The sequence below is a fragment of the Camelina sativa genome, chromosome 9 (genome assembly GCF_030686135.1).
Source record: "Camelina sativa cultivar CO46 ecotype springtype chromosome 9, ASM3068613v1".
NCBI classification, from domain to species: Eukaryota; Viridiplantae; Streptophyta; class Magnoliopsida; order Brassicales; family Brassicaceae; genus Camelina; species Camelina sativa.
The window spans coordinates 38,506,103-38,533,178 of NC_141888.1; the positions used below are offsets into that span (position 1 = coordinate 38,506,103).

Here is a 27,076-nt window from a genome sequence, read left to right on the forward strand (position 1 = left end):
TGATTGTACTACAATTTACAATTGTTATGAAAAAATTATATAACTTGAGTTTGGGGTTTGACGGAAAATATTTGACGAGTTATAAAATATAATAAGTACGTATGTCTTTTAAAAATTCTGGTTTCTTGTCTCCTCCTATAAAAATCAATATAAAAACTAAAAGTATATTGAATTCATTAACAATTTTCATACCTAAAATGTTAAAATTTTAATAATATATAAATGGTTAGTTCCCAATTCCCCCACCTATGGGAATTATTTCGAGGGAAGAAGACAAAATTGGAAGGCCCCCTTATCAGAGTTTTGATTAGGACGACAATAATACAATGGTAGAAAATAGTGTATCAATGATAACTAAATACGTAACAAATAATGAAAAGAGAGTGTGAGAGTAAAGATATAGGTCAGCCTGATTTATGATAATTTCGGCGGCATATCCCTTCCACACCGCACCACCAACCGTAAGGTATGTAACCATCGATAAACATCAATTTGTCTAACTTTATATCATAAAAAAACTTAATTTATATTATCTAGATTTCGTATCCAAAATTTTCTTACAAAATCTCCATTTTTATATACCTCTTGACCCTTTTAAAAGATACTTGTTATGACTTCATTTCAAGAGGTACGTATCAAATCTTTGATTGTCAAATGCATCAAGCTGATAGACATGTCCACACATTAACATATATATAATGGCATATGCCACATATTATTCCACAGTTTAGAAGCTTCCAAATAACAAATAGAGAATTAATTATTAGACGAATGATGCAAAATAAATTCCAACGTTGGGACGACTTTTCAAAGACCGTTTATTATAATGCGGTTTAAGTGGTAATCCCTGGTGAAATTGAACTTTTTATAATACGTTTTTACATACACCGGCCATCGAGTTTGTAAAATGTATATAATATTTATACGAGGAACTTTGCATATTAATGTTTGTGGGTAGAACCGGCCATAAGGCCAAGCAGAAAAAGCATGGATTTGCTGCGATCGTACAATATATTTAAGCATTCTAGTGGTTCAACATTAAACAAAAAAAAAAGTTTATTGAAAATAAATTTGACATCTCCCTAGATAGACCAATTTATAAAGTTTGCAATGTTAGAATCAATCGTAAATTTAACGGAGCTAATGATTAAGGTTTCAAGAATTTAGAGTAGAACATGGAGAGCATTGTGGTTTTGACAAATTGCTGGGGTACCCTTAATAAGACGAAGTTTGTGCATAGTGATATGTTAAATTCCGGTGTATAGGAGGAATGAAAAGTGTTAAATAAGAGTGAGAACAAAAGGAAGATGTAACCCAAATTTTTATTAATGTAACTTTTTGTTAAAACCAAATTTAACGAGCGTATACGTAAACTAATTAACATTAAATCATGATCAAATTAACTGGTCAAACCATGTATCATAATATGTTATGTCGTACTAGGTTATCATGTTCATATAAGTCCATTCATGAAACGATTTGTTTTTTAAGTGGCCATGGTCCAAAACCATTGCAGGTTTATTCTACATTTTTGGGCCGGAGTGTTTGTGCATGCAACACCATATAAACCTGGTTCGGCCTTTTCTTACCGCAGTTAAGACTAAATACAACCAGTTTGTTAGGGAGTTAGGGTCATTTATAAGTCTCGGGTCTTTATTGGGACCATATTGAGTTTTAAAATTAAACAGTTCTAGTCACAAAACAGTGTGCGACAATTAACAAACACAAATTGTTTTAAAATATTGTATCGATGTCGACATCCACATGGCATCATAACTTCTTCTGCAACATATCCCTCGGTTCCATATCCACCATTGAATTATATAATTACAAAATAATTGAGTCCAGATATGTTCATGCATTTTCAAAATCAGTTGAGAAAAACAACTGATTTGAAATAACTGGCAAAACCAATTATGGCAACTGAAATGATCATATATAGTTTCGTTCAGGATCTCAAAAGTAATTTGGTTGAGATAGATTAAAAATTTATAACGTCTATAGGATAAAATTTATAAGATAAAAATGTGAGGACTGATTTTAGAGTTTGAACCATATATTTTTGTCATGTTTTCTTGTTTTCTTTTTAAATTTGAAAGGTGCCCCGAGTTTTAATCATTTCAATTTAAACTGGTTATACCATGTGAAAGCACATCGGATCAAGTTTTGTTTTAGAATAAATAAATTTGATATCTTTAGGTATGAGGTTCATCTCTGAGCCTACATATGCAAAGTATTAGGTATTGGATTTATGTAGAATTGTTATTTAATGGAGCTAAAATTATGACAATTATCCAAAATGCGGATAACAATTCGTCAATATCGCTATGTCACTTTAACAAAAAGGAAAAGGCAAAAAAAAAAATTGCTAGGTCAACCAATGTGAAACTAGTTTTATACCTCTAGCTAATTTTAGCTACAGTACTCAAATGGGTTTACTTACCATATATCCTCAAAGATGTAGGGTCTGACTGGTTTTACATTTGGCGGAAAGAGGACTAATCAAGGGGACAGAAGAAATTCGAGTAAAAGTAATGTAAAAATTCGATAAAAAGGGTTGAAATATTTTTCCACTTGTAAATTAAAGTGAAAAAAGTTCTCGTTATTATTCCAGCTTTAGAAGAATGAGACTTGAAGTGTATTAAGGTTCTGAATTGAGCTTTACTTGTCAGGTTATGAAATCTGGGTTGGAAAGATCATTTCTCATTGTGATAGGAGGAGGCAGTTGTTGTTTGATGTTTTGGCCAAGGCAGCATTGATACAACTCATTCGCAGAAATTTCAGAAGATTAGGCTGATTTGGTGGTTTAGACATAGCATTTGCTTTAGCTATTATTGTTAGTTTGCCTCTGTTCTTAGCTGTTGGATTCGTTCTCTTTCGATTTTGGTTTGTAACTTTTTTTCTAGTTGTTAGTTGTTTCCGGGGACTTATCTTTTGTCCGTCGGCTTAGACTCCCTCTTTTGGACTTTAGACTCCGGGGATATCTCTATTTTCCGCCGGCTTATGTATTTCTCAATGTAAACTTTTAAGAAGTATCAATAACATCAGATCAGATGACAAAAAAAAAAGAAGAATGAGACTTGAAAACAAATGGTGTTACTTCACTTTTATCTTAATCGGTGTTTTTTTTTTTTTGGCAAACTTCAAGGTAATTTTTTGCTAACCTTTTATTATTTGACTAAATTGCTTTTTTTTTTCAATCAAGGAAATGATTATACTATTATGTAAGTGTGAATTTAGGTTTGATTGTTGGACCAAATAAAATTAGACTAGACTGCTGTTTCTCAATTTTTACAATGTAAAGAGAACAAGTTCTTTGACAAAAGAAGAAAACAAGTGTAGTAGTTAACAGTCCATAAATGGCAATATGCCACATAATTATTCCATGCATAGTTTAGAAAATTGGATATTCCAAAGAAAAGTTAAACCACATACTAGAACCTATAATACAACAATTTAAGTTATATATACAAAATAAAAGATTATCATCTATAATCTCAGTAATATCTTCTATTGTTGAAGGATATAGTTTCAATAGCATTTTTTTTTTTATCATTTATACTTTTAAATAGTATTTTATTCATTTCTAGCTATAATGATATTCAACCATTTTACTTATACATCATTGTTTATAGTACGCAGTATATGTTATACTCCCTCTGTTTCACAAAGAGTGTCATTCTGGAGAAAATTTTTTGTTTCATAAAGAATGTCATTTTACATTTCCAATGAGTGTTTTAATGCTAAATTTTCTTTTTTACCCCTAAACCCAAAGCTATTTTCATTGAATTTTGATCATTAATCACTTAATAAATAGGGGCAAATAAGTATAATTCAAACTTTTCTTAATTTATGTGAAATGTGTCAAAATGACACTCTTTGTGAAACAGAGGGAGTAGAATGGATAATTTATTTATAAACAACAATTAAGTTAAGAATTAAAAACTAATTAATGAGGTTAGATGGGACCAGAGGGGGATGACCGGATGAGGCTATAGGGACTTTTTCTTGGTCCTTGATGTTTCCGAGTGGGGGAATAAGGTCTCCATGTCTCAACACGAAAAGCACGTGCTTAGTCTCTTTGTCTCTCTTCTCTTACTTTTTTTTCTTCTTCTTTTTTCTGCCCATAACACGTATTGTTGTTAGTCGTTGATTTTACACAATAAATGTGATTAGGACTTTTGGTACGTAGAAAAGCTTTTTTTCATTCTTTCTAAAAGATAATACGAAAAGCAAGCATTTTATTGGTTGATTGATGAAACCGTCGGAGAAAAGCAACCCCATTTAACAGAGTTAAGAACCTAGTCTTTAAATTGAAGAAAATTACTTATTTTTTCAACAAAGAGTATTATTTTCAGTTTAAAAAATCATTGTTTTTTAGATACAATTTTCAAGACTAAATTTTTTTTTATTCTTGTTATTTTAGTTTGTTAACAATTTTTTTTCTAGTGAATTACAAAGGATATATATAAAGTAGAAATTGAGATATTTTAATTAATTTATCTGTAACATGTCAAAATATATGATATTTTTTTTGTAAATATAGAGAGTAATATCTCTGTTTCAATAAATAGATTATTTTAGTTAAATGTACACATCCTAAAAAAAGTTATAAGTTTATCATATACTTCTGCTTTAAAACTTTTATTTCATAAAAGTGTCATTTTAGCATTTATAACACAAATTAATAAAACTACATTTTTCACCGGATACTAAATCACTTTACTCCATGTAGTAAGTAGTAAAGATTTGACTATTGATGGAGTCTTTTCGATCCAAAAACGTAAAAAAAAAAGAAGCAACAAAAAAAAAAAAAATTATACCATTTATTTATTTTGTCTAACAACTTTAACTGACTGATTCAAGTGATTCAATTTTGAAATACATTGTTTACATATAATTTTAATAGCTATTGGATACATATTTTACCGTACGTGCTGAATTATTTGTTTTAACATTAGTTTGACGTGAAATCTAAGTGAAAGAAAAATAAGAGAATTCTCCATTGTTACGATTTAAAAGAAGCTTATGACACCTGAAAATGCATAATTACAAGAAAAACAAATTACATCATGGACAGTACGTGGTGTTAGTGTGAAAAAATAAGTGGACTCCGATCCATAATAACAATTTCTTTTACTCCAACGTGTATTCGTACTATACATCAGATCCATACTATTTTGTAACATTTATTTGATGTTCGATTAGACTTGATTCATTTGATTCGGTTCATAGGACACCCCTCTTAAATTAACTTGTAGATTTAATTACGCATTGTCAGGAGCATCATACAATAAAAAAATAACCACATCATGGACTGTACGTGTGTTATGCATGTGTTCATATTTATGAAGATAAGATCTAACTTAAGTTCGAATGAATATAGAGTTTTTTTTAAATGCCTTTTTCTATATCTGTTGACGAGGCAAAAACATTGGAATCTCAAACCTCTCTAGAAGCCAACAAAATGGTACGATCATCATAGAAAAATAATAAGAAGACTTCTGATTTCGATAAGAGTTATTATACTTTAATTCATATAAACGTCACGTTTTTATGCATATAAAAAATCTGGTCAACGTAATTATAGGGGTGGAGAAAAAAGAAAATCAAAAACTAAGCCGCGTCTCGTTGTCAATATATAAAGAGAACACCTGAAAAAACTTTCTATTCATAACCCACTTTTCCCGAAACAAATACATTTCCTCGATTTGTCTTTTAATCTTGTCTCTATTAATCAGGATAATATTTTTGTTATTTCTTTATCGTTTATTACTTAAATCTTCGGATATGGAAGTAGACTTTCAGATTAGCCGATTTCTCACTCGAAGACATTGATTTCGACTTCAACATTTATGAAGAAAACAATCTTTTAGCTAACGAAGCGGATATGGATTCAAAGCAAGCTCATCGTTCTTCACATTTTGATCATCAAATGCATCTTGAGTTCCTCGGACAGAAGCCGAAGTCTGCGGTGAAGCCTATGATGAAGATCAACAACAACAACCCACGAGTGATTTCTTTCGATTTCTCTAGTAATGTTTCTTCTTCCCCAGCTGTGGAAGAGATCATTATGGACCAATTGGTTGGACGTGGTACCAAGAGAAAAACATGTTCTCATGGCACAAGATCTCCAGTTCTTGCTAAAGAACATGTTCTAGCCGAGAGAAAGCGCCGTGAGAAGCTTTCTGAAAAGTTCATTGCTCTCTCAGCTCTTCTTCCCGGTCTTAAGAAGGTACATATGTCAATCTTTTTTGTTTTGTTATATGTTTACTAGGTATACTTCATAGTGAAGAATGATGCATAGTAAAAATAATTTAGTTTCATCATTATCAATTGGTTTTGAGAATACGGAACTATCTTGTTGTGTTTTTAGGCAGACAAGGTAACGGTTCTTGATGACGCGATCTCACGAATGAAACAACTTCAAGAACAATTAAGAAAGCTCAAGGAAGAGAAAGAAGCAACAAGAGATATGGAATCTATTATTCTTGTGAAGAAATCTAAAGTACTATACGACGATGATGAGCCTAACCTATCATCTTCTCCTTCATATCAAAACCAATTCGATCAAGCCTTGCCAGAAATCGAAGCGAAAGTATCCCAAAACGACGTTCTCATCCGGATCCATTGCGAGAAAAGCAAAGGGCGCATGATTAACATACTAAACACAATCGAAAATCTTCAACTGCGCATTGAAAATAGTATCGTCTTACCATTTGGAGACTCCACTCTCGACATCACTGTCCTTGCACAGGTAAAATCATTTTTTAATAACTATCTATATGGTAATACTAAAACTGGATAAATTTGCAATATAACATTGATGTTTTTAGTTAAACTGATCTTCTTATTTTGATTTGGCAGATGGATAAAGATTTTTCGGTGAGTGTACTTAAGGATCTTGTACAGAACCTGAGACTCGCCCTGGTTTAGGATCTTCTTTGAAGCTTTTAGTTACTGACTGTACAAACGATGCCAATGTTTTCGTGAATTTGATGTCGTTTTCTTCTAGTGGTTTTTCACACGTGTACTACCACGTGTTTGATGAATTTTCTAGGCGAGGTTCACGTCTTTAGTGGTTGAAACTAAATTGATTTAATGTCTATTTTTTGGGATTAATAATGTATATCGTATATGTTATATATGTGGTCGAAACGTTGTTTGAGTTTGTTGATTCAAGCTAATTAAATTAAAACAGGTGTATAAATAGTTCAAGTTTAACAAAAATAAATGGGCCATATAGTACGCTGAAAGTTAAGTGTCGAAAGGTTATAAAAATAAATGTGTAAACCTAAAAATACAAAAATAAAAATAAAAAATGTGCATGGCACTCTTCTCTCGTCTTGAAATTTTTGTTCACCTTCTAGGCCTTATCTTTTTTATTTTAGGCTGGTTAAAGCATATTTGTAATTACAATTCTTCTTCACTCCTTAATGGACTTCACATTCATAAAAAAAGAAGAAGAAGAAGAAGAAGTTAGCGTAGCAATCAAATAGGTAATTAACTATTAAGATCTTATAAAATAAGTTACAAAAAAAAAATATTGCATTTTGATGATATGAATTACCTATTTGATTGCTACTCTAACTTCTTATTATGAGATAGAAGGAAAAAAAAAAGATAATTTCTACACTATCCTACATCTTCATATGGTCGTTTTGCAACCAAATTATCTCTCTTTTTATTTCAAAAAGAGAAAAAAAAAAACTAAAAACATACTTTGACTTGATAAAAAGTTCAAAAACAAACGATGAAGAAACGTGTAAATGTAAAGTGTGATTGGTAAATGAGCAGAAACTACAGAAGAATATAATAAGTGGGAGAATCCAAAGATAGATATGTATTGACAAGAAGAAAGAAAAAAAATACTGTAATGCTACTTATCAGACAATTCAGCAACACTATTTTTTTAAAAAAATATCATTTTTATTTGAAACTTACAAATGAATGGCCAAACTAATTATGATATATATGAATATGTGTTACATTAATTAATTTATGACATATTACAAATCCAAGTATCACAATATTCTGTTTAATTAAAAATAAAGTTATATTTTTATATATTTTTATTTAATAGTAACGAGTAAAGTACTATTTAAATGTTGTATTTTTGGATTGATTATCTCTAGATGAAAACATTATCATCAGTAATTATTTAGTAATCATATACTAGTATAGTAAAAGGAGTCACATGCATAATAATTAATAAACCATGAATGGGAGGAACGTGACAAAATTGAAAATAGTAATTGCCATACGATAATACTTTTGATCTAAAAACCAATTCTTGGAAAAGGTTATACTCCCCCCAAATCTGGGATACAAACCAAAATAATTACGAAATTTTAAATAAAATAAAATAGCGTCGATTTATAATAGATTAAGCATATCACGATTTTATTATTCCTTGGTTTCGGATCTCATATACATGTATTCATGGTCTCAAAGGTCAACTGTAGCTTGATTTAAGATCAGAATGACACACACACACATCTTCTATATGGCACATTCATCTTTCTTCTTTAATATAATTTCGAGAAAACCGTGATCACATGGATCACGTTTGTACTATATAGCAATGCCAATGCGTATTGGCTCAAGATAGACTTCTTAAATAGGTGAGGCTAGCATGATTATGTTACACTTGTCAACTATAACCCTTAGCCCATCCTCTATATATATGTTAAATATATGATGAATTGATGGAAGGTGGATTGAAGCTTAAAATGGAAAAGCTAAAAGATGATATTTCCATTTCTTATTATTTTTCGATTACATCGTCTCATTATTTATATACACACAAGAATCCAAAACTCTAAAACCATAATAAGGACATGTGTCATTAACATCTTATAGTGAGCGTTCCAAGAGGATCAAATCTGTTATTGACTAGTAAGTAGTAACTTTATGAGCTGTCATCTTCCATGCAATTTATTTGGCTTGAACGGAACTGTAGCATGCATAGCTGAGCTCCTGTCTTCATCAAATCTAATCAACTCTCGACACTCAAATTAGAAGACAAGAGGGTTATGGTTTGGTTCCCCGGTTTAGAGGACTCCTCATTAATTACTATATATTTTTCCTTTTTCAAGTTTTTAATTAAGGGATGCAGTTAATGTAAAATAGTTTTTTGGTTGAATAACTTCTACATTCATTCAAAACGAGAAAACGTTATGAGCTGTCTCGTACATAAATATTTCAAACCGTTTCCATACATTTGAGGGCTTAAGCTAAACTTCTCATTGCAACTATTTGCATTTGGAAGATCTACACTTTAGTATGTGTTGTCAAAACCTTGTGACATTTCAAAGCCACATTACTTAATTATTTTTCCACAGATTTAACAAGTAGATTTAGAGGAGATGTCAATGTTTTGGTTTGAGCTAGATATAGTCATATAGAGTAGATCTGCTAATGAAAACCTTTTTCACGAGTTGAATAGTTATATACCGGGACTTCTGTGGATCCTTTAGACCATACTCTTTCCCAAACCATTCAACACACCACAAATCGTTTTGTGGTTTGAGATCAGAGATCATGTCGAATGAAGCTGATCATCACTAGTATCTTTTATATCACTTAGATACTCAGTCATAAATTTCTTTGTAGATCTAACTTTTTATTAGTTGAAACTTGATGTGCTCAGAGTTTTAACGTCCTAGTACATTATAGTACTTAGGAACCGAATGTACTGAAGACTGAGAGGTTGCACAACAAACCTACAAAGAACAAAATTATAGACAAAATATACTGGATTGGTTTGAGAACGATTGAAAACTATAAAATAAAGTTTATTTTTTTTCGACCGCATACAAAAGAAAGTAAATAAAACATGAAAAAAGAAAATATATAATTTACAAATTTATGTATTGTTTATTTAGAGAATATAGAGATAGAAACTGATTAGCAAAATCCTAAAACTCGAATTACACCTATGTTAATATCTACTTACGTATAACATTATCAGTATATCACTACCAATATCTAAGAAACTCAATTACTAAACTTTTGCAGTTAATCATGCCTCTAGAACATAGCTCGTTTTTCCTCTTTTCTTTGGTCCTCCACTTCTCTGTTTCTTGTCACTTTTTCGGTTTTCGGCATCTCATCACAATATAGGGTTGTCAATTATTCTTGTCATCGTTTTGTTCGTATAAATATATTGATTTGAGAGAACACATACTCTCCTTCTAATGTAATGTGGAAAAAAATGTTTGAGTGACTTGAAAATTAAACAGAGAAATGAGGAAGCACTGAAACATATAATCATTATGTTTCATAAAAGTGTCATTTTATGTTTCACATAAATTAAGAAAATAATGCAAATTTTTACTATATAAACTATATAAATACACTTAATTTTTTTTACTTTCTAATCAAAAAAATATTTAACTTAAATATTATAATTTAAAAAGATATTTAATTTTCAAAACTACTTACATTGAAAAAAAACACTTTATGAAACATCATTTAATCGTCTTGACCTAATACATAACTCAATCTCTACTATACGAAGTAACACGATCTAATAGAATCGAACTCTAGTGTGAAAAGCTATAGAGGTGGACTGTTAACCAATTGATTAAATACATTTACCAACAAAAATAAAATTCTAAAACAACATAAAATGGGAGGAGTTTTTTTTTTTTTTTCCAGCTACACATTAGTTAAAAGGCTATTCTATGATTGGTACTTTAATTAGGAGGGGAAGTATATACAAAGTAAACCTCAAAAACTAAAGATCTACACATTAGTTAAAAGGTTAGATAATCAAATATTTTTCAGTGTTCAAGTCAATGTTTTGGTTTTGTTTTTGTAAGCCAATATATATATATATATATTTTTAAGTATAAGAAAGAAAAGAAGTATATCGATACTATTAAGTACTAAGGTCTAAAAATAATTCTTGGCTTAGAGAAAGAGATATACATGCTTTCGTAAACAGGAGAGAATGAAACTGCTAGAGAGAAACGAAGTTTTGTACATACAAAAAAACGGACAAGAAATACAAAAACGTATTCGATAAAAAGAGCGTGATCACATATATGAATATGAGAAATCACGTGTTTGCTATATATCACGTAGTCAACATCACCTTTAATTGTCATCGTCACTAACAAAAAATGTCACGTCAGGAACATTTAATCAATCGTCGTTAGCAAATGAATTGCATTATTTAAAGCGAAGACATTTGTAACCATTCATATACTGTATATTATTATAGTCCTTTTCTGTATATAAAAGTCTAGGGTTATATAGACTTAATCACCATTTTTTTATTTCATATTAATTAGCGTTTTAGAAGTGAAGTTTAGTTTAAAATAAAATATTATCGTTTTAATTTATATTTTAAATACAAACAATATAGAGAGAGAATATCAATAAAGATAAATTTATTTAGAGTATAATAAATATATTTAAAGTAGAAGTTATTATACTCTTATTGATGTCAGATATTTAAAAATCTTAAAATTATTTATAAAGGTAGTATAAAGATAGAACATGACTTAAATAATTGAGTAGTAAACTCATCATAGATTACCTCACAAGTGACAAAACTTAATATGTTCTTTTTGTAGAGCTTTAGAAGGTGTAGGTATTTTTTAGCACGAAAGGAACTATAATTAAACTTATGTTACATGACGAGTCAGTAGATAAAACATTCATCGTGTTGATAGATCTTAAGTTGAGGATAAATATTTGATCTCTTACTTTCTTTTTCGTTTTGTTGATTTCTTAGTTATATTAACAATTGATAGGCGTAAATACAATACTCACATGATTCACGAGGATAGGAAGATGGTTCCAGAGAAAAACTAATTTAATCATTGCAAGCCTTTTAACCAAATTCATCTATTTATTTTTATCGCCAAAAAATGGGTATTATGAAATTGTCCCCCTATTTTTTTAATAAGTGAAACTATTCTGTTATGCAAAAATGATATATATAGTACAATAATTTAAACTATAGAATGTCAACAATTTTTTTTTAATCTAAACCGTAACCTCATAATTCTACAACTCACTGAAAAATTATTATGGTCATATATTTGATTTAAACAACAACAAATATATATAATAATTTCTTTTAATATATAACTAACAAATATATAATAATTTATATTCATGGATAGTATAGAACATGGTTAACATTTAATCTAATATATTGTTCCATGATAGTAAACAATATATGGATAGATTACAATATATTTATTTTTTATTGATTTCCTATACAATTTTGAAAATAATTTCCCTTGTGTATACTATCACCTATATAAATTGATATAAAAATGACAACAACCAAAATAAAATTCACACACGCGAAGACTGTGATAAAATTACTACATTTACTCTTTTTTATATATCTTTGAATCAACAAGTGAAGACAAACTTCGATGGAGAAAGTGGAGCTAAGTGGACTTTACCACTTAACTAAATACACATCCTCTACATTTACTTATGTTTAAGTTATTAAACATTCATCATTTTACAATTGTATATTGTTTAAGAAATAAACATCTCTCAAAATTATATAATTACATTTCTTATGAATAAATTACATTAATTTGTTTATTATTATGTGTTACAAAAACATTAGTTAAAAACTTAAAAGTACAAATTCAGTCATAGGTTAAGTGTGGTCCACAAAGAAGCACGTCAACTAAGAAATAATAGAATGGAAATTAATCACCATTTAGAAGTCACATCTAATTATTCATTTAATTTGTCCAGAGTCCAGACAGACAGATTCAACGGGAGCCACATATAATTGCATAAACAAGTAGGAGTTATATAGTATCAAGTATCAACTATATTTATCTATATATAAGTACATATAAAATCTAATTTACGTCATGGAGGATCTGTAGTTTTCTTTTAAAACTATAGATGATAGCGCTTGGATAATTTTATAACATATTGTATTGTTGATATATTGGATAAATAATATGATAAGTAAACAATAAAAATTGCATAGATTGTGTTTGTGTAACCTTTCTAATAATTTAGTCAAAAGTAATAGTATAAGTATTAACAGCGCACCTGCACATAATCTTTTCGAATACCTTTTTTACTTGACATATTAGAATGTGCTCAAAAACAACCTTTTCCTGTTTCTAGTGATCTTGTAGTTTTCTTTGTACTAATTATGGACCAATTTATCCACTAACCAAATTCAAACATATAATTAAGAATATAACATATTATTTGAATAAATCAAGTAAATAACATGAATGATAGGAAAAATTACCTTTGCTGATTTGCTGGTAATAGTGGTGATGGTAGTCGGAGCTGGGTGGCCGGAGGTGGGTGATCAGAGGCAAGTGGCTCGATGTAGTGGCTGCAGGTGGGTGGCCAAATGTGGTTGGCCGAAGGTGAATGGCCAAAGGTGATAGTAGACGATGGCCGGAGTGATAAACGATGGTAAACGATGGCTGGAGTAGCTGGAGTGATAAGCAGTGGTCCGAGATGGTAGTGGCCAGTGATGGTAAAGGACTAAAAGATAGTAGTGATAAAGTTGGTAGTAATAAAAATAAATTAGTCATTAATATATAAAATATATATATAATATTTTCATAGTTAGAATAGTTCCACAATAAATGGAAAAAAAAAATTTTGGTTATACGATTCAAATTCCCCTTTAATTATTCACCTACTATCATTTAATATTGCACAAACAACTACTACAATTTATTTGTGCCACTCATAAAGTCATAATCACCTACGATCTAACAATATTATGCACAAACAACTACAATTGTTTAGGGTGGATGTAATTTTCGAGTATCCAACTCATAGATTTTCTAATAGATCGAAGATATGACACTATTTTGATTAACCACATAGTAGTAATTAGATAATTTTAAGCTTGAGAAAATCAATTCTTCACCTACATCAATATATATGACAGCTTCTCTTCAAAATAAAAGTCACTAGACCATTACAATTTTGTGAAACATTACAATTTTTAGGTCAAATACCTTATCTACATTTGATCTAATTCGTCCACGTGATCGGCTGCTCCATTCATTTACCTAAGTCAAAGACTCACACTCACACAGCTATATCTCTATGAAGATCGATACATTTAATGTACGAAACATGATTTAATATTTAGTTTAAGATCGTGGTAGCATTCCAAGGTCAGATCTCAAATCTCCACCCATTAATTCTAATTTCAACCAAAACAATACCCACATTTAATTTTATTTTTCAGGACCTTATTTAACATTTTTTTTTTCTTTTTTCAGGACCTTAAACTTTACTACTAATAAAATACTATTAATGAAAAACCTACCAGATCGAGTAAACCAATTAGTATAAGTTATTTTTCTCATTAAAAAAATTATAAATTCTTTTTCAACGCATATGCTTTTTCTTCTGGCCGATATTGTACCGCAAAATAATACTATTATTTTTATAAGAACAAATCATAAAAATCCACTATAAAGAGTTCACTCGTCCACATTAACATAACAGAACAAAAGAAGATTTAGGAAAGATTTAAACTATATTTCGCATTAAACTTTCTCCTAAAGCTTGTTTGCTCTTTTGTTTCTTGTTCATTTTTATCTTTCAATATTCAATTTTTTAGCTTTCTTGTTTTGGAAAAAAAAGAAAAGGAAAGAGAGAAACGTTTTTGTCATTCCACGAAGAAATGGAAGATTCAAGCTTTATGGATTTGATGATCGACACAGATGAGTATCTGATCGATGACTGGGAATCCGATTTCCCGATATGGGGGGAGACTAACACCAAACACGTTTCGGAGTCCGGATCCGGAACCGAAACCGGGTTTGAGTTGCTACCAGAGAGACCCGCAAAACAAATGAAAACAACCAACAACAACATCAATACAATATCTTCTTCTCCATCGTCGTCGTCTTCTTCTTCGGGTTCGCGCACGTCGCAAGTGATCTCATTCGGGTCTCCAGACACTAAGACCAACCCGGTCGAGACATCTTTGAACTTCTCCAACCAAGTAAGCACGGATCAGAGGACGAGGTCCGAAAGAAGAGATTGTGTTAATAATGGAGGAAGAAGAGAACCACATCTATTAAAAGAACATGTTTTGGCTGAACGTAAACGTCGACAAAAGCTCAACGAGCGTTTGATTGCTCTCTCTGCTCTTCTACCTGGCCTCAAAAAGGTCAACATCTTTTTCTCATCAAACTTTAATTATTTCTCTTTGTTTTTATTTTTTATTATATATATTCTTTTACAAATAAACCACCAAAAACGTAATTTGTTAATGGTATAAATGTAAACACCAATGCCAAACATAAGAAATATGTTTTGTTAGCGGCAAAAATATTATATGAAGTTCTGAAAATGTTTTTATTTGTAAAAGTGTTTTTATCGTTAAAGAAATTGTGTGTTTAAAAGTAAAGTTTATTTATTTATTTATTTATTTTTGTGGATCCCATTATTCATTAAATCCGGATTGTGACACAATGTTTGGTAAGCATGACACTAAACAAGATTTTTTGTTTGGTGTGTGTGTAGACGGACAAGGCAACAGTTCTTGAAGATGCGATCAAGCATTTGAAACAACTTCAAGAGCGGGTAAAGAAGCTTGAGGAAGAGCGAGTTGGGACCAAGAAAATGGATCAATCAGTTATATTGGTTAAGAGATCTCAAGTATATTTAGACGATGATTCTTCATCTTATTCATCTACTTGCTCTGCTGCTTCTCCTCTGTCTTCTTCTTCAGAAGAAGTTTCTATCTTGAAACAGACGATGCCCATGATCGAAGCACGAGTTTCCGACAGAGATTTGCTGATTAGAGTTCATTGTGATAATAGCAAAGGGTGTCTGATTAAAATCGTAAGTTCCTTGGAGAAGTTTCGTCTTGATGTAGTCAATACCTTCACTTTACCCTTTGGGCAGTCAACACTCGTTATCACTATTCTCACTAAGGTATCTCTATCAATCTTATAAATATTTTAATTTTATCATATTTCATATTAATTTCATTAATGCATAAAAATATATATTAAAGAAAAAATCTATTATATATATGCAGATGGACAGCAAATTCTCTCGACCTGTTGAGGAAGTGGTGAAGAACATAAGACTTGCATTAGCCGAATAGCATTATTAAAAAATGTTGATGTGAATCTCAAAAAGTGGTTTTAAACGTGTGGATTTGGTCGCCAGTTTTGACCTATTCACTCGGTTTAGTTGTATAATGACTAGCTGGATAATAAAACCAGCTTGATAGGCACGAAATATGGGATTTTGTCGTCTGTTGAGTGCAAAAGCTGGATAAGTATGTGTACCTAATCATGGCTGTATGATTGGTTTGCTATTTATTTTTTTTCCTCAGTATTATTGGTTTGTTTTAATAAATGCAATAAAGCCGAAGAGTTATTATTATTATTTCCAGTGTTCAAGAAAGCGCTAGGCGGTATCTGGGCGGTGATCCAGCGCCTAGCGCCTAGAACGCCTAATCAGGGACTAGACGTTTTTAAGCGGTTTAGGCGTTTACAACATAAAACATTATATATATAAAATTATGTATAAATATATGTTAGAAAATATTAAAAAATTATAAATTATAAACAAAAAGAAGAAAAATACATTTATTTAAGTTATATTAACAACATATAAGCATTTATAATTATATATACAGATATAAAACTTAATAATTTAAATATATATAGTTAAAAATCAAAAATATATATTAAAATTAAATTAATGTAATTTTAAGCGGTTCAGGCGGCCATCTAGGCGTCTGCTGACCGCCTAGCACCTAGACGGCGTCTAGGCGGCCGCCTAGACCGCTTTCTTGAACACTGATTATTTCTATTTTTAGTTACTTATTTTCTGATTTAAACTTAGTCCTATAAATCTTTTCAATCGGGACTTTGTAGCACCTGTGTAAGCTTTTGTTGTTGTTGTTAAAAATAGCACTTTTATAAGTTCGTTGTTCTATTCTTATAATTTTGTTAAATTTACGTGACCAGTGTGGATTCTTATATATATAAAAAAAAACTCATTTACTTGTATTTTGAAAATAGAATTCTAATTGTGACCATTTTGTTTTATAAACTTTTATCCCATGATTTTTTCTTCATCGTTTTCATTGGTCGACTAAATGTCATAAATTTACATGATCATTTAAGTATTACTTTTAATTATATTTATATCATAATTCCTCCACTTCTTTTTACGGTAAAAAAATGAATCATTGTTCATTTGCAGCATTAAGCAAAAATTAATTTTAGTTCTGCTATTTTATTTCGTTTACTATCAAGTTTTGATATATTCTTATGTGAAGTTATATATCTGTATATTAAATACAAACGAAATTCTTTTTTAAAAATAAAGTTCGTACATAAATAAAATAACTAAAGTATTTTAAAATATTTAAAAGAAATCTAAGAAATGTATTTAATATTATACGGTGTATATATTTTTTATTTTAAAATTTCTTGATTAAAACTGGTGATTATAAAGAAGTATTTTTATTTAAGTGGTTACAGCATCATCTATTCGACCGATCCCAACAAAGTTTGATTTTACTAAATTGCCTTATCCTACATAGTAAAAATTGAGTATGAATCAGATTTTGTCGATTAAAAAGATGACAAAACAAAAAATAGTGGTTATATTGGAGCAATAAAACTTTACCAACTGTTGTGGATAGCTACAGACACAATACATCATTCAAGACAATTTATTGCGTCTTGGCAGTGGGATAATTTTTCCACAATAAAATGATAGATTAAGACGTATTGTTGATTGGAAATATTTTTCCATTTTGTATGACCAACACATAAAGTTACGTACAACCAATGTCTGTCTATAATGGAATTAAAAAAAGAAAGTGATTATAGAGACTATTTCAACAAATCGTAATACCAAGCGACTCTTAGTTTAGATTCCCAAAAAAAAATGTATGGACGTCTAGAAGACTTATAACTCTTCAAAAAACAACCATTTAAAAAATAAATCAAGTTGTAGAGACCACCCATTGGGGGGTTGCATTGAAGATGTAGTCCAATTCAGCCACGATTGGGGTGAGTATTTGTGAATCGACGTCGTCACTTTAAGGTGACTTATTGTTTTTGGTATCTTAAAGGGTTCCAAAGCTATTTACATCTCCTTGAGTCAGAGAAACAAGAGTAGGTTAATTAGTCTTCTCCCGAGATGGTTCAAATTAAAGATTCGTCACGTGAGGGTTAATTATTGGGTTATTGTTGGTTGTTGAGTCTTTCTAAGATTTATGTGAAACAAGTATCATTAAAATGAGCAGCAACGGTAGATTTAACATGTTGGACCTCATCACTAAGCATGCATGTGAAGTATAAATGGGCTAGATTGAGAAAAGATAAAGAAGATCTAAAAAAATTGTAAAATTATTTGGAAGGGTTTATACATGTATGCACTGCTGATGAATTCCACAAGTCAATTGTGGTTGGTGGCTAATAGTCCACTAAACAGCTACAACAAAGAAGATAACATTTTTCTTATTTGCACGTAAGGTAACACACTTCTCTATGAAAATAACCTATACCATAAATTATTGCTGCATCATTCAAAATAAACTAGAATAGACTGGTTTGGACGGAACGATAAAACAATTCCAAGATTTTAACACTAAAGAACGGATAACAAGGAAACCCGCACGAGCTTTTATTGCGAGGTGTTGTTCTTATTCCAAAACTATTACTATTCCAAAACCTTGTTTTATTCCAAACAAAGTATCTTATTTCTTCACAAAAGTAACACCTTTCTCAATACTTCCTGAGAGCTCTTTCTTTGCCTTCTCTAATCCCATCCTGATCAATTGGCAAAAGCAAACGCAAAAAAACCAATATGAACATATGAACCGGTCGAAGTAAATTTAAAAGATCAGGTCGACTAAAAAATTTCCACTTTTACCTCTCGTACTCGTTCAATGGTCCAAGACCATACACTTCGTCGATCCCACATCGTCCCAGACGCACCTTTGATGCGAAGAAGGGAAGCTCAGTCACCTGTATGAGGAATAAAACAAAGTTCATATGTTCACATTGTTAAGGCTTAAGAAAGGTTATAAATACAAAATTATAGAGTTGGTTTTTCATAAGGACTGTACATGAGATGCTACATATGCGCACTCAACGATGTTTGCATCCCCTCTTAGACCCTTGAGGCAAGCATCTGCAAACTTCACTGCTGCATAGGCCTGTACTTTTTACATTCAATGTGTTTAGAGATTAAAATCTTTATTAATATCCAGGCTTTATCTGAAACTACACATGGTAGTACAACGAATACCTACCATGGATAGTGTTGCAGAACCTGCCCCAGCTTTAGCCTACAAATTGATTCAAATGGCAAATGAACATTTTGATTCGAAGTTAATAAAACAAAGAAAGCTGAAGAATTGGCTTATACCTCAACAACTTCAGTGCCACCGTTTTGGATGCGGTCTGTGAGATACTCAATCTCTTTTTGAGTGAATGAGCAAGGAGGTTTCACCTGTAGCAGACAGACCAGTGAGCATATAATATCAGCTTCGAACAAACATCAAGATGGGTTCCACGTGAATCATCTCAAACCTGAGAAAGCAGCGGTAAAATAGTAACTCCGGCGTGCCCTCCAACAACCGGAACATCAACTTCACGAGGATCAAGACTCATTACTTCCGCCTGTTGTAAAACCAAAAACACTAGCTGAGTTTCTAATCGATAATGGCAACACACCAATCTAAGCCCATATCATTAACCAAAACACACATTTGATTAGAACACAAACGAATTACGAGTGCATACCACAAAAGTGTTAGCTCTAACAACATCAAGCATAGTGACTCCCATGAGTTTCTTTGGATCAAAGGTTCCAGCTTTCTTAAAAACCTCAGCTGCGATGGGCACAGTGGAGTTCACAGGATTACTGATTATATTAACAACAGCTTTAGGACAACATTTGGCTATAGCTTCAGAGAGTGTCCTCACTATCCCAGCATTAATGTTAAACAGATCATCCCTCGTCATCCCTGGTTTCCTCGGAACACCAGCTGGTATAACCACTAAATCCATACCCGTAAGTGCTTCCTCTAACTGTGGTTGCCCAAGAAATCCACGAACCTAAATCAAAACAGTTCCAAAAAACATAATATTGAGTTCATTCCTCTCTGTTATACCATTATCTAACTACCAATCTCAAATCATAGTCCCTTAAAGGACAAAACTTTGGGACTTACAATGGCACTAGTGTCCATGTGACTAATATCAGCAGTAACACCAGGAGCGTTAGCAACATCATAGAGATGAAGAACAGAAACCAAAGGATTCATCTTCATCAACATAGCAAGAGGTTGACCAATCCCTCCAGCAGCTCCAAGTATGGCCACTTTGAATCCGGGTGATCCACCTTTTGCACGACAACCCACCCGATTCAAACCCGACCCGTCAACCATCTAAACACAAAAAAAAAATCATCGAAATCGGATCAAAACTAACAAAAACCCCCAAATTCGGATCACCAAATTGGTTAAGAATAAAGAAATTTGAACCTGATCATCAAGATTAGGAGGGTTGAGATGAGCAGAGATTCTCGCGATACGTTGGTTTGGATCCATAGCTGATTCAAAGAAATTGAGGTCTGATTATGCGATCAAGGAGACGAATGGGTAAAAAGGGTATGTGGAGATTTATAGTATAGAGAGATAGTGATGGGAAAAAAAAACGAAATTTGATGAAGATGAAGACGAAGATGACGTCAAAATGGATCCATTGTATTGGGAAGCGTGGCAAGACAGAACAGAGCTTACTTATCTATTTTAGGAAGTGATTTTGAGACGGTACGAAAATTCCGGTACAATTTAGTTATCTACTGTATGTATCTTTAAGTTTGTTGTGTTTACTACTGACTTACTGCTAGTAGGGTAAAAAAAATCATGTCCGGTAACGACCTAACTTTTGACGGTAATTTTTTTGGTTGTATTGAGTATTTTTGACTATAGAAAATTTAGATGTAAGGATTTTTGAGTGTAAAACTTTTATAACTAATTATGAGGTTAGATAACTTTCAAATATGTGGAAAAAATAAATTATAAAAAAAGGTAAGAAAATTATTTTTCAATTATTTTATCATTGATTTAAGAGATTTTGAAGGAAAAAGAAAAAATAATAATTGTTTTTTATTTATTTATTTTAAAGTGAGGTTTAAGTTGAAAAAAAAAACAGAAATTTAAGGGTAAATTTCTCTCCTGTTTGCTCTTCAATAAACCCATTAGAAAGAGTTCCATGGAATTCTCCATGATTATTAAATGGAAGTTGTTTATTTGACAAAAGAAATGTTAAAAGTTTTTTTTTTAATCTTATCTTTGATATGTAATCTTAATTATACTGTATATAGTTTTCAAATATTAGTGAATTCTCTTAGAATAAAATACTAGCATGAAAGAATTCCAAGTTACCTTGTAAAATCTGATTTATTAGCTCTACAGTCAGTCAATATGAGATTTTAATTGATACAAAAGTTGAAGAAAATATCAAGTATGCTTCCTACCAAAGAAAATATCAAGTAATGCTTAAAAGGTTAAAAATTGTTGACAATTAATTTATGAAAGTTGAAAGGATGTCATTACTCATTAATCTGTTGATTAAATACAAGATTTTGAAAATCTAGTCATTTAAGTACCCAACTTTCATATATTAAAAAAAAAAAAACAGACTACATTAATGAGTTGATAAAGTTACTCTAGTTAAAGTCTAAAAAACCTAATAAAAGTAGTCTACACGTTTTTAATTTCCTTTTATCCAGTTCAACGTATTATTCAAAATTCTCAAAGTTTCCATTAGTAAGTAACTTTATAAAATCGTTTCATATAATTTCCAAAATCATTCATATGCAGAAAGATATAGAGATTTGATTCTCCTCTATATATATATATATTAACAAATAATCTCTTTTGACTAATAAAACGTTTCAAACCTAAAAAAACATATAAATTACAAAGAATCAAAAAGAAGAAGATGAATCATCGTCTTGCCGGAATAATAAGCCCACTTGGCCACATTACCACAGATCCAATTCGATCCTCCTCCGTTAAGCCACCGTTTCCGGGTTACTACAAAACCGTAATTAACCATTTGAAATCTCTAACCGGTATCCACGTCTCACCTGGGCTTACCGATCAAGAGATCTCAGCCGTTGAATCTTCTCTTGGTTTCTCCTTCCCACCTGATCTCCGTTCGATTCTTCAAACCGGTCTTCCGGTTGGTACTAATTTCCCCAATTGGCGAACCGGATCAAACCGGAATCGTCTCCTTCTCCCTCTTCTGCGTCTCTCGAAAATCGTCGCCGGCAACGGTTTCTGGGTCGATTCTTGGGGGATCCGACCCGGAAACAACGCTGAGGCCTTATCCCTCGTGAAGAAACTGGTTGAGCTCGCTCCGGTTCTCGTCCCCATCTACGGCGATTTCTATGTCCCTTCGACGACGCCAAATTTGGCGGGAAATCCAGTTTTTCAAGTTGACGGCGACGGGGTCAGAGTTCTGAGTTGCGACGTCGCTGGATTCCTCAACGGACTCGGTCGATCGGAAATGCCAACGGTGGATAGAAGAAGAAGACGACGGATGAGAGTGGAGTTCTGGAGTGACGCGGCGGAGAAAGGGAGATCGTTGGATGTGGTGGCGCGTGATAACACGCGCGGGTGGTGGAGCGCGTCGGGCTGCGAGGGGTTGAGCGCGTGTTTGGACGACGCGTTTTGGAAGCTGAGGGAAGGAGGATGGACGGAAGATGAGGTCCGCGATATGATGATGATGAACGGTGTAGATCGAGACACGTGTGCCCAGCAGCAAACGCTATCGCGGGAGGATGTGGAGTACGCGTTTGGCGGTGAGAGGATGGACGGAAGAGATGAAGACACGTGTACGGAGGATGATGATGATCATGGGAAACGCGGACAAGTAACGACGTTGAGGCATCTGCTGCTTTATGACCGTTAGATCAGCTAAACAATGATTGTTTGGGCGTTACGCATTAGGGCTATGTAAATTGGTCGAGTATACAATGAAGTTTCAAGAATTTGTTTAAAGACAAAAAAAAAAAAATGTGTTCGGTACCAAAAAAGAGAGCTAGAACATATGCTCTTGGGAATGACTTAAACCTGTAAATATGTTAAAGAAAAAGATTACAACAAATTACATGACACAAATTCAATTCGTAAGACTCTACTAAAACAACATCAAATGAGAGTATATATTTTGATCAACCATAAGTAGATTTTACTCAGCCGCAGCACCCTCATTGTTTCCTCCATTGCCAGAATCCGGCAAAGTTTCAAGATCAGTTCTAACATCTTTTACTTCTTGAGGAAGATTAGTCTCTGAAGAAGAATCAGCATGTTCTTCTTCAGTTACCTCTGTCTCACCACCATTCTTGTTGCTTTCTTCTTTCTCTGAAGTTTCCTCTGGTTGCTTTTGTTCAGTATCTGAATTGCTACTTTCTTTGTTAGATTCACTTGTGTCTTCGTCAGTCTTCTTCTCGTTTTCCTCTACCTGTTCCTTCTTCTCACTCTCACTACTTCCATTTTCCTGTGAATTGTTGGACGATGACTCATCTTTCTCTTTTGGCTCGGTTTCTTTGTCTTGGGACACAGACTCTTCTTTCTCCTTCGTATCAGTTTCATTGTCTTTAGTTTCCTCTTCTTTCTCAATCTTCTCGTTTTCTTTGTCTTTAGTTTCCTCTTGAGAAGAAGACTCTTCGTTCTCCTTTGTCTCGGTTTCCTTTCCTTCGGTTTTCTCTTGGGAAGAAGACTCTTCGTTCTCCTTTGTCTCGGTTTCCTTTCCTTCGGTTTTCTCTTGGGAAGAAGACTCTTCTTTCTCCTTTGCCTCGTTTTCTTTGTCTTTAGTTTCCTCTTGGGATGAAGACTCTTCTTTCTCAACCTTCTCGTTTTCTTTGTCTTTATTTTCCTCTTGAGATGAAGACTCTTCGTTCTCCTTTGGCTTCGTTTCCTTTTCTTCGGTTTTCTCTTGGGACGAAGACTCTTCATTCTCTTTTGTCTCTGTTTCTTTGTCTTTAGTTTCCCCTTGCGATGAAGTCTCTTCCTTCTCCTTTGTCTCAGGTTCTTTGTCTTTGATTTCCTCTTGAGAGGAAGATTCTTCCTTCTCCTTTGTCTCAGGTTCTTTGTCTTTACTTTCCTCTTGCGATGACACTTCAGAAGATTCTACCTTCTCTTTCTCACCTTCTTCTTTCTTAGTTTCTTGAGAACTTCCTTCTTCAGAACCGGCCTTTGATTTCGCGGTCTCAGAAGACTCACCATTAGAATCATTGAACTCCTTCTCCAACAACTCATTCTTCTCCATAGATTCACCCTCAGATTTTATTCCCTCCGAGGAATCTGATTCCTTACCTGAGGATGAACCAGTCTTCTTCTCATCACTACTGCTTTCCTCATTATCAGTTGTGTTTGGCAAAACACTCTTGATAACAGAATCATCAACTTCTTCAGTCTTTAAACCCGACTTATCATCCACTTTCTCACCGTTGTCCGACTCATTAGTCTTTTCCTCGGACTCATGGACTACCTCACTAGAAGCATCATCTCCCTTGTAATTGTTCTCTCTTGCTTCTTCATTACTCGTCTTCTCATCAGTCACCTCCTCTGTCCCACTCTTCTCTTTACTCTCCTCGCTCTCTTCCGTACCACCACCATTTTCTTTCTTCTCCTCGACATCATTCTCTTTACTCTCCTCGCTCTCTTCGGTACCACCGCCATTGTCTTTCTTCTCTTCAACCTCACTCTCTTCGGTACCACTCTTCTCTTTACTCTCCTCGCTCTCCTCTGTACCTCCATTGTCTTTCTTCTCCTCCGCCTCACTCTCTTCTGTACCTCCATTGTCTTTCTTCTCCTCAAGCTCACTTTCTTCTGTACCACTCTTCTCATTCTCTTCCGTACCACTCTTCTCATTATCTCCCTTCTCTTCGATCTCACTCTCTTCAGTACTACTACCACCATCATCTCTCTTCTCTTCAACCACACCCTCTTCTGTTTCACCATTATCATCTCTCTTCTCTTCAACAACCTCGCTTTCTTCCGTACCAGTACCACCACCATCATCTTTCTTCTCATCAATCTCTCTTTCTTCACTTTCCTTGTCCTTAACCTCTTCACCTCCCTCTACAACCTCATTCTCCTTATCAACAATTACATTCCTACCTCCTCCTGCATCCTCAGCTTCATCTTCCTCAACACGAGGGTTAAGATCTTTCCTACCAAGCTTAACAACTTTATCATCCCCAACAACAATCTTTGCACTCTCCTCAAAATGAGCTTTCTTCTCATGAGAATGCCTCACTTGATAAAGCAACCATATCCCAACACTAAGCAACAGAGTCAACTGAATACAATGCTTCACCTTAAAACCTTTTGATCTCTGTCCTCTTCTCGGTGAAGATCTAAACATACTTGCTTCCAAAACCTATTCACAATATTCAAATCCCAAATCTCAGATCTCATAAACCAAAATCAATCTAAACATTACATTAAAATGCATAATGATTAGAACAGATCTAAGCAAAAAAAAGTTTCAATTTTGAACAATAACAAAAACAAAAGTGTATATTTTTAAAAATTGGAACTTTACCTTGATCAAGAGAGCAGCTTGAGCTTTCTGGGGGAAATAAGAAAGATGAACAACTTTTGAAAAAAATTGGGATCTGGAGAATGAGAGAGAGAGAGAGAGAGTAGTGTTCTCCTGTTAAACTGCCATTAAAATCGTGCGTCCCTTCAATTGGAATCAAAGCAAATTGCAGAGAAAAAAAATAGTTTTTTTGGGAAAATATTTAATTTAGAGACACTTGGGGAAGCTGCCATGTGAATCTGCTTTAACGCCGTCGTTTTTGTTCTTAAATCAAAACACCGACAGATTGTAACGACGTCGTATTTTTTTCTTTACGGATGGTGTTGTGGGCTTATCAGAATTATTAGGTCAACTATAGAGACCCATCAATCGTTTTTGTTCATTAACTTATGATGGACCGACCTATCAAATGCTTTTACAAAATCTTTAATATTTTCGTTTTGAACCCACAAAAATAAAATTAGTACATAGGTAAGATTGTATTGTTATTCAAAAATTTAAATTTAAATGTTTTATTTTAGTTCGGGTGTTATGCAAAGAACATGACACAAGCCTTGCGTTGATCGACATCCTCCTAACATATTCGGCTCGGGATGTTACAAATATAATCAAATCAACGATAAAAAACTACAGATATCTATAATGAATATTTTCATGATTAAAAATTATTTGTTGGGTGAAGTGACTTTAGTGCAGTGGTCAAAAGTAAGCCTTTAATGCACAAAGCACCATCGTACCAGGGATTGAGTCTCGCTCTCTACGAATGTAGGGATTATTAGCCTAATAGGTCGGTATGTTGTTGCCCAGTAGTTGACAAAAAAAAAAATTATTTGTTGGAAAAATATTATATGATGAAAAAATTATGTCGTATGATGTATTATCATTTTGAACAAAAAAATATGATACTCTATCTCTAAAATAAATGTATTGTTTATGTTTAAAATAAGATACTTGAGTTGAATTTTAGTCTTAACAAATACACAGAGAAAATAGATAAATGGATTTGAGTAAACCCATCTCTAAAATGGAATAATTCCATTTTTTACTAAAAAATAAAATAAGTAATGGATTGGAAATGTTTAGGATGTTTGTAATCGTGTATGACTTTGAGACAAAAAAAAATGGGTTGAAAACGTTTGGGGTGTTTACACAAATCACAATGTAATCGTGTCTGAACTCTCTACTAAAAAAGTCCATATATATAGGACATTATATTCCTAATACTCTAAGCAGATGTCTGATCATCATCAATCGCTAGGGCCGACATTCGAGTTTCATGTGCATAGAGGCCGTAGTGAAATTGAAAGAATCATCCATTTAATCATGTATGTGATAAATGTGGATACTATATGAAAGGGGCATATGAATCAATATAATATCTTCATAAACTTGGTACCGTGAGAAAAAATTAGAAGAGAAGATCACGTGAAGCATGCCCCACCTTACCTCCCATATAAAGATATTCATTTGAATAACTTAAAACATAG

General features: G+C 32.7%; 5 protein-coding genes across 5 annotated transcripts; 3 read left to right on the plus strand and 2 right to left on the minus strand.

The window, feature by feature from the left end:
- Positions 1-5,669: 5,669 nt before the first annotated feature.
- On the plus strand, positions 5,670-7,212 carry LOC104713719 (transcription factor bHLH19-like). The gene is made up of 3 exons (XM_010430907.2): positions 5,670-6,235; positions 6,377-6,757; positions 6,868-7,212. The coding sequence occupies exons 1-3, from the start codon at positions 5,891-5,893 to the stop codon at positions 6,934-6,936; spliced, it is 795 nt and encodes a 264-aa protein (XP_010429209.2). The 5' UTR covers positions 5,670-5,890; the 3' UTR covers positions 6,937-7,212.
- A 7,105-nt stretch (positions 7,213-14,317) lies between these two features.
- On the plus strand, positions 14,318-16,386 carry LOC104713720 (transcription factor NAI1-like). The gene is made up of 3 exons (XM_010430908.2): positions 14,318-15,154; positions 15,511-15,924; positions 16,031-16,386. The coding sequence occupies exons 1-3, from the start codon at positions 14,663-14,665 to the stop codon at positions 16,097-16,099; spliced, it is 975 nt and encodes a 324-aa protein (XP_010429210.1). The 5' UTR covers positions 14,318-14,662; the 3' UTR covers positions 16,100-16,386.
- Positions 16,387-18,508: 2,122 nt separating this feature from the next.
- LOC104713721 (malate dehydrogenase 1, peroxisomal) lies at positions 18,509-21,006 on the minus strand. Its single transcript, XM_010430910.3, has 9 exons — positions 20,513-21,006; positions 20,201-20,416; positions 19,770-20,084; positions 19,557-19,646; positions 19,393-19,476; positions 19,277-19,312; positions 19,091-19,180; positions 18,895-18,989; positions 18,509-18,791 (listed from the first exon to the last, which is right to left on the minus strand). The coding sequence occupies exons 1-9, from the start codon at positions 20,576-20,578 to the stop codon at positions 18,719-18,721; spliced, it is 1,065 nt and encodes a 354-aa protein (XP_010429212.1). The 5' UTR covers positions 20,579-21,006; the 3' UTR covers positions 18,509-18,718.
- Positions 21,007-21,840: 834 nt separating this feature from the next.
- Positions 21,841-22,961, plus strand: LOC104713723 (uncharacterized). The gene is given in 1 exon segment (XM_019229544.2): positions 21,841-22,961. A coding segment is annotated over 1 exon segment (984 nt). The 5' UTR covers positions 21,841-21,977.
- A 142-nt stretch (positions 22,962-23,103) lies between these two features.
- LOC104713722 (uncharacterized) lies at positions 23,104-26,762 on the minus strand. Its single transcript, XM_010430911.3, has 2 exons — positions 25,593-26,762; positions 23,104-25,427 (listed from the first exon to the last, which is right to left on the minus strand). Exon 2 carries the CDS (start codon positions 25,410-25,412, stop codon positions 23,232-23,234), a length of 2,181 nt encoding a protein of 726 aa, XP_010429213.1. The 5' UTR covers positions 25,413-25,427; positions 25,593-26,762; the 3' UTR covers positions 23,104-23,231.
- Positions 26,763-27,076: the final 314 nt, after the last annotated feature.

Excerpts from the sequence above, each read along its gene's own strand:
- LOC104713719 (XM_010430907.2), top strand. The coding sequence starts at position 5,891 with ATGGATTCAAAGCAAGCTCATCGTTCTTCACATTTTGATCATCAAATG. Across the intron at positions 6,236-6,376 it reads TTCTTCCCGGTCTTAAGAAG|GCAGACAAGGTAACGGTTCT; the intron begins GTACATATGTCA and ends TTGTGTTTTTAG. Across the intron at positions 6,758-6,867 it reads ACATCACTGTCCTTGCACAG|ATGGATAAAGATTTTTCGGT; the intron begins GTAAAATCATTT and ends TTGATTTGGCAG.
- LOC104713720 (XM_010430908.2), top strand. The coding sequence starts at position 14,663 with ATGGAAGATTCAAGCTTTATGGATTTGATGATCGACACAGATGAGTAT. Across the intron at positions 15,155-15,510 it reads TTCTACCTGGCCTCAAAAAG|ACGGACAAGGCAACAGTTCT; the intron begins GTCAACATCTTT and ends GTGTGTGTGTAG. Across the intron at positions 15,925-16,030 it reads TTATCACTATTCTCACTAAG|ATGGACAGCAAATTCTCTCG; the intron begins GTATCTCTATCA and ends ATATATATGCAG.
- LOC104713721 (XM_010430910.3), bottom strand. The coding sequence starts at position 20,578 with ATGGATCCAAACCAACGTATCGCGAGAATCTCTGCTCATCTCAACCCT. Across the intron at positions 20,417-20,512 it reads CTCCTAATCTTGATGATCAG|ATGGTTGACGGGTCGGGTTT; the intron begins GTTCAAATTTCT and ends TTTTGTGTTTAG. Across the intron at positions 19,181-19,276 it reads GTTCTGCAACACTATCCATG|GCCTATGCAGCAGTGAAGTT; the intron begins GTAGGTATTCGT and ends TAAAAAGTACAG.
- LOC104713722 (XM_010430911.3), bottom strand. The coding sequence starts at position 25,412 with ATGTTTAGATCTTCACCGAGAAGAGGACAGAGATCAAAAGGTTTTAAG.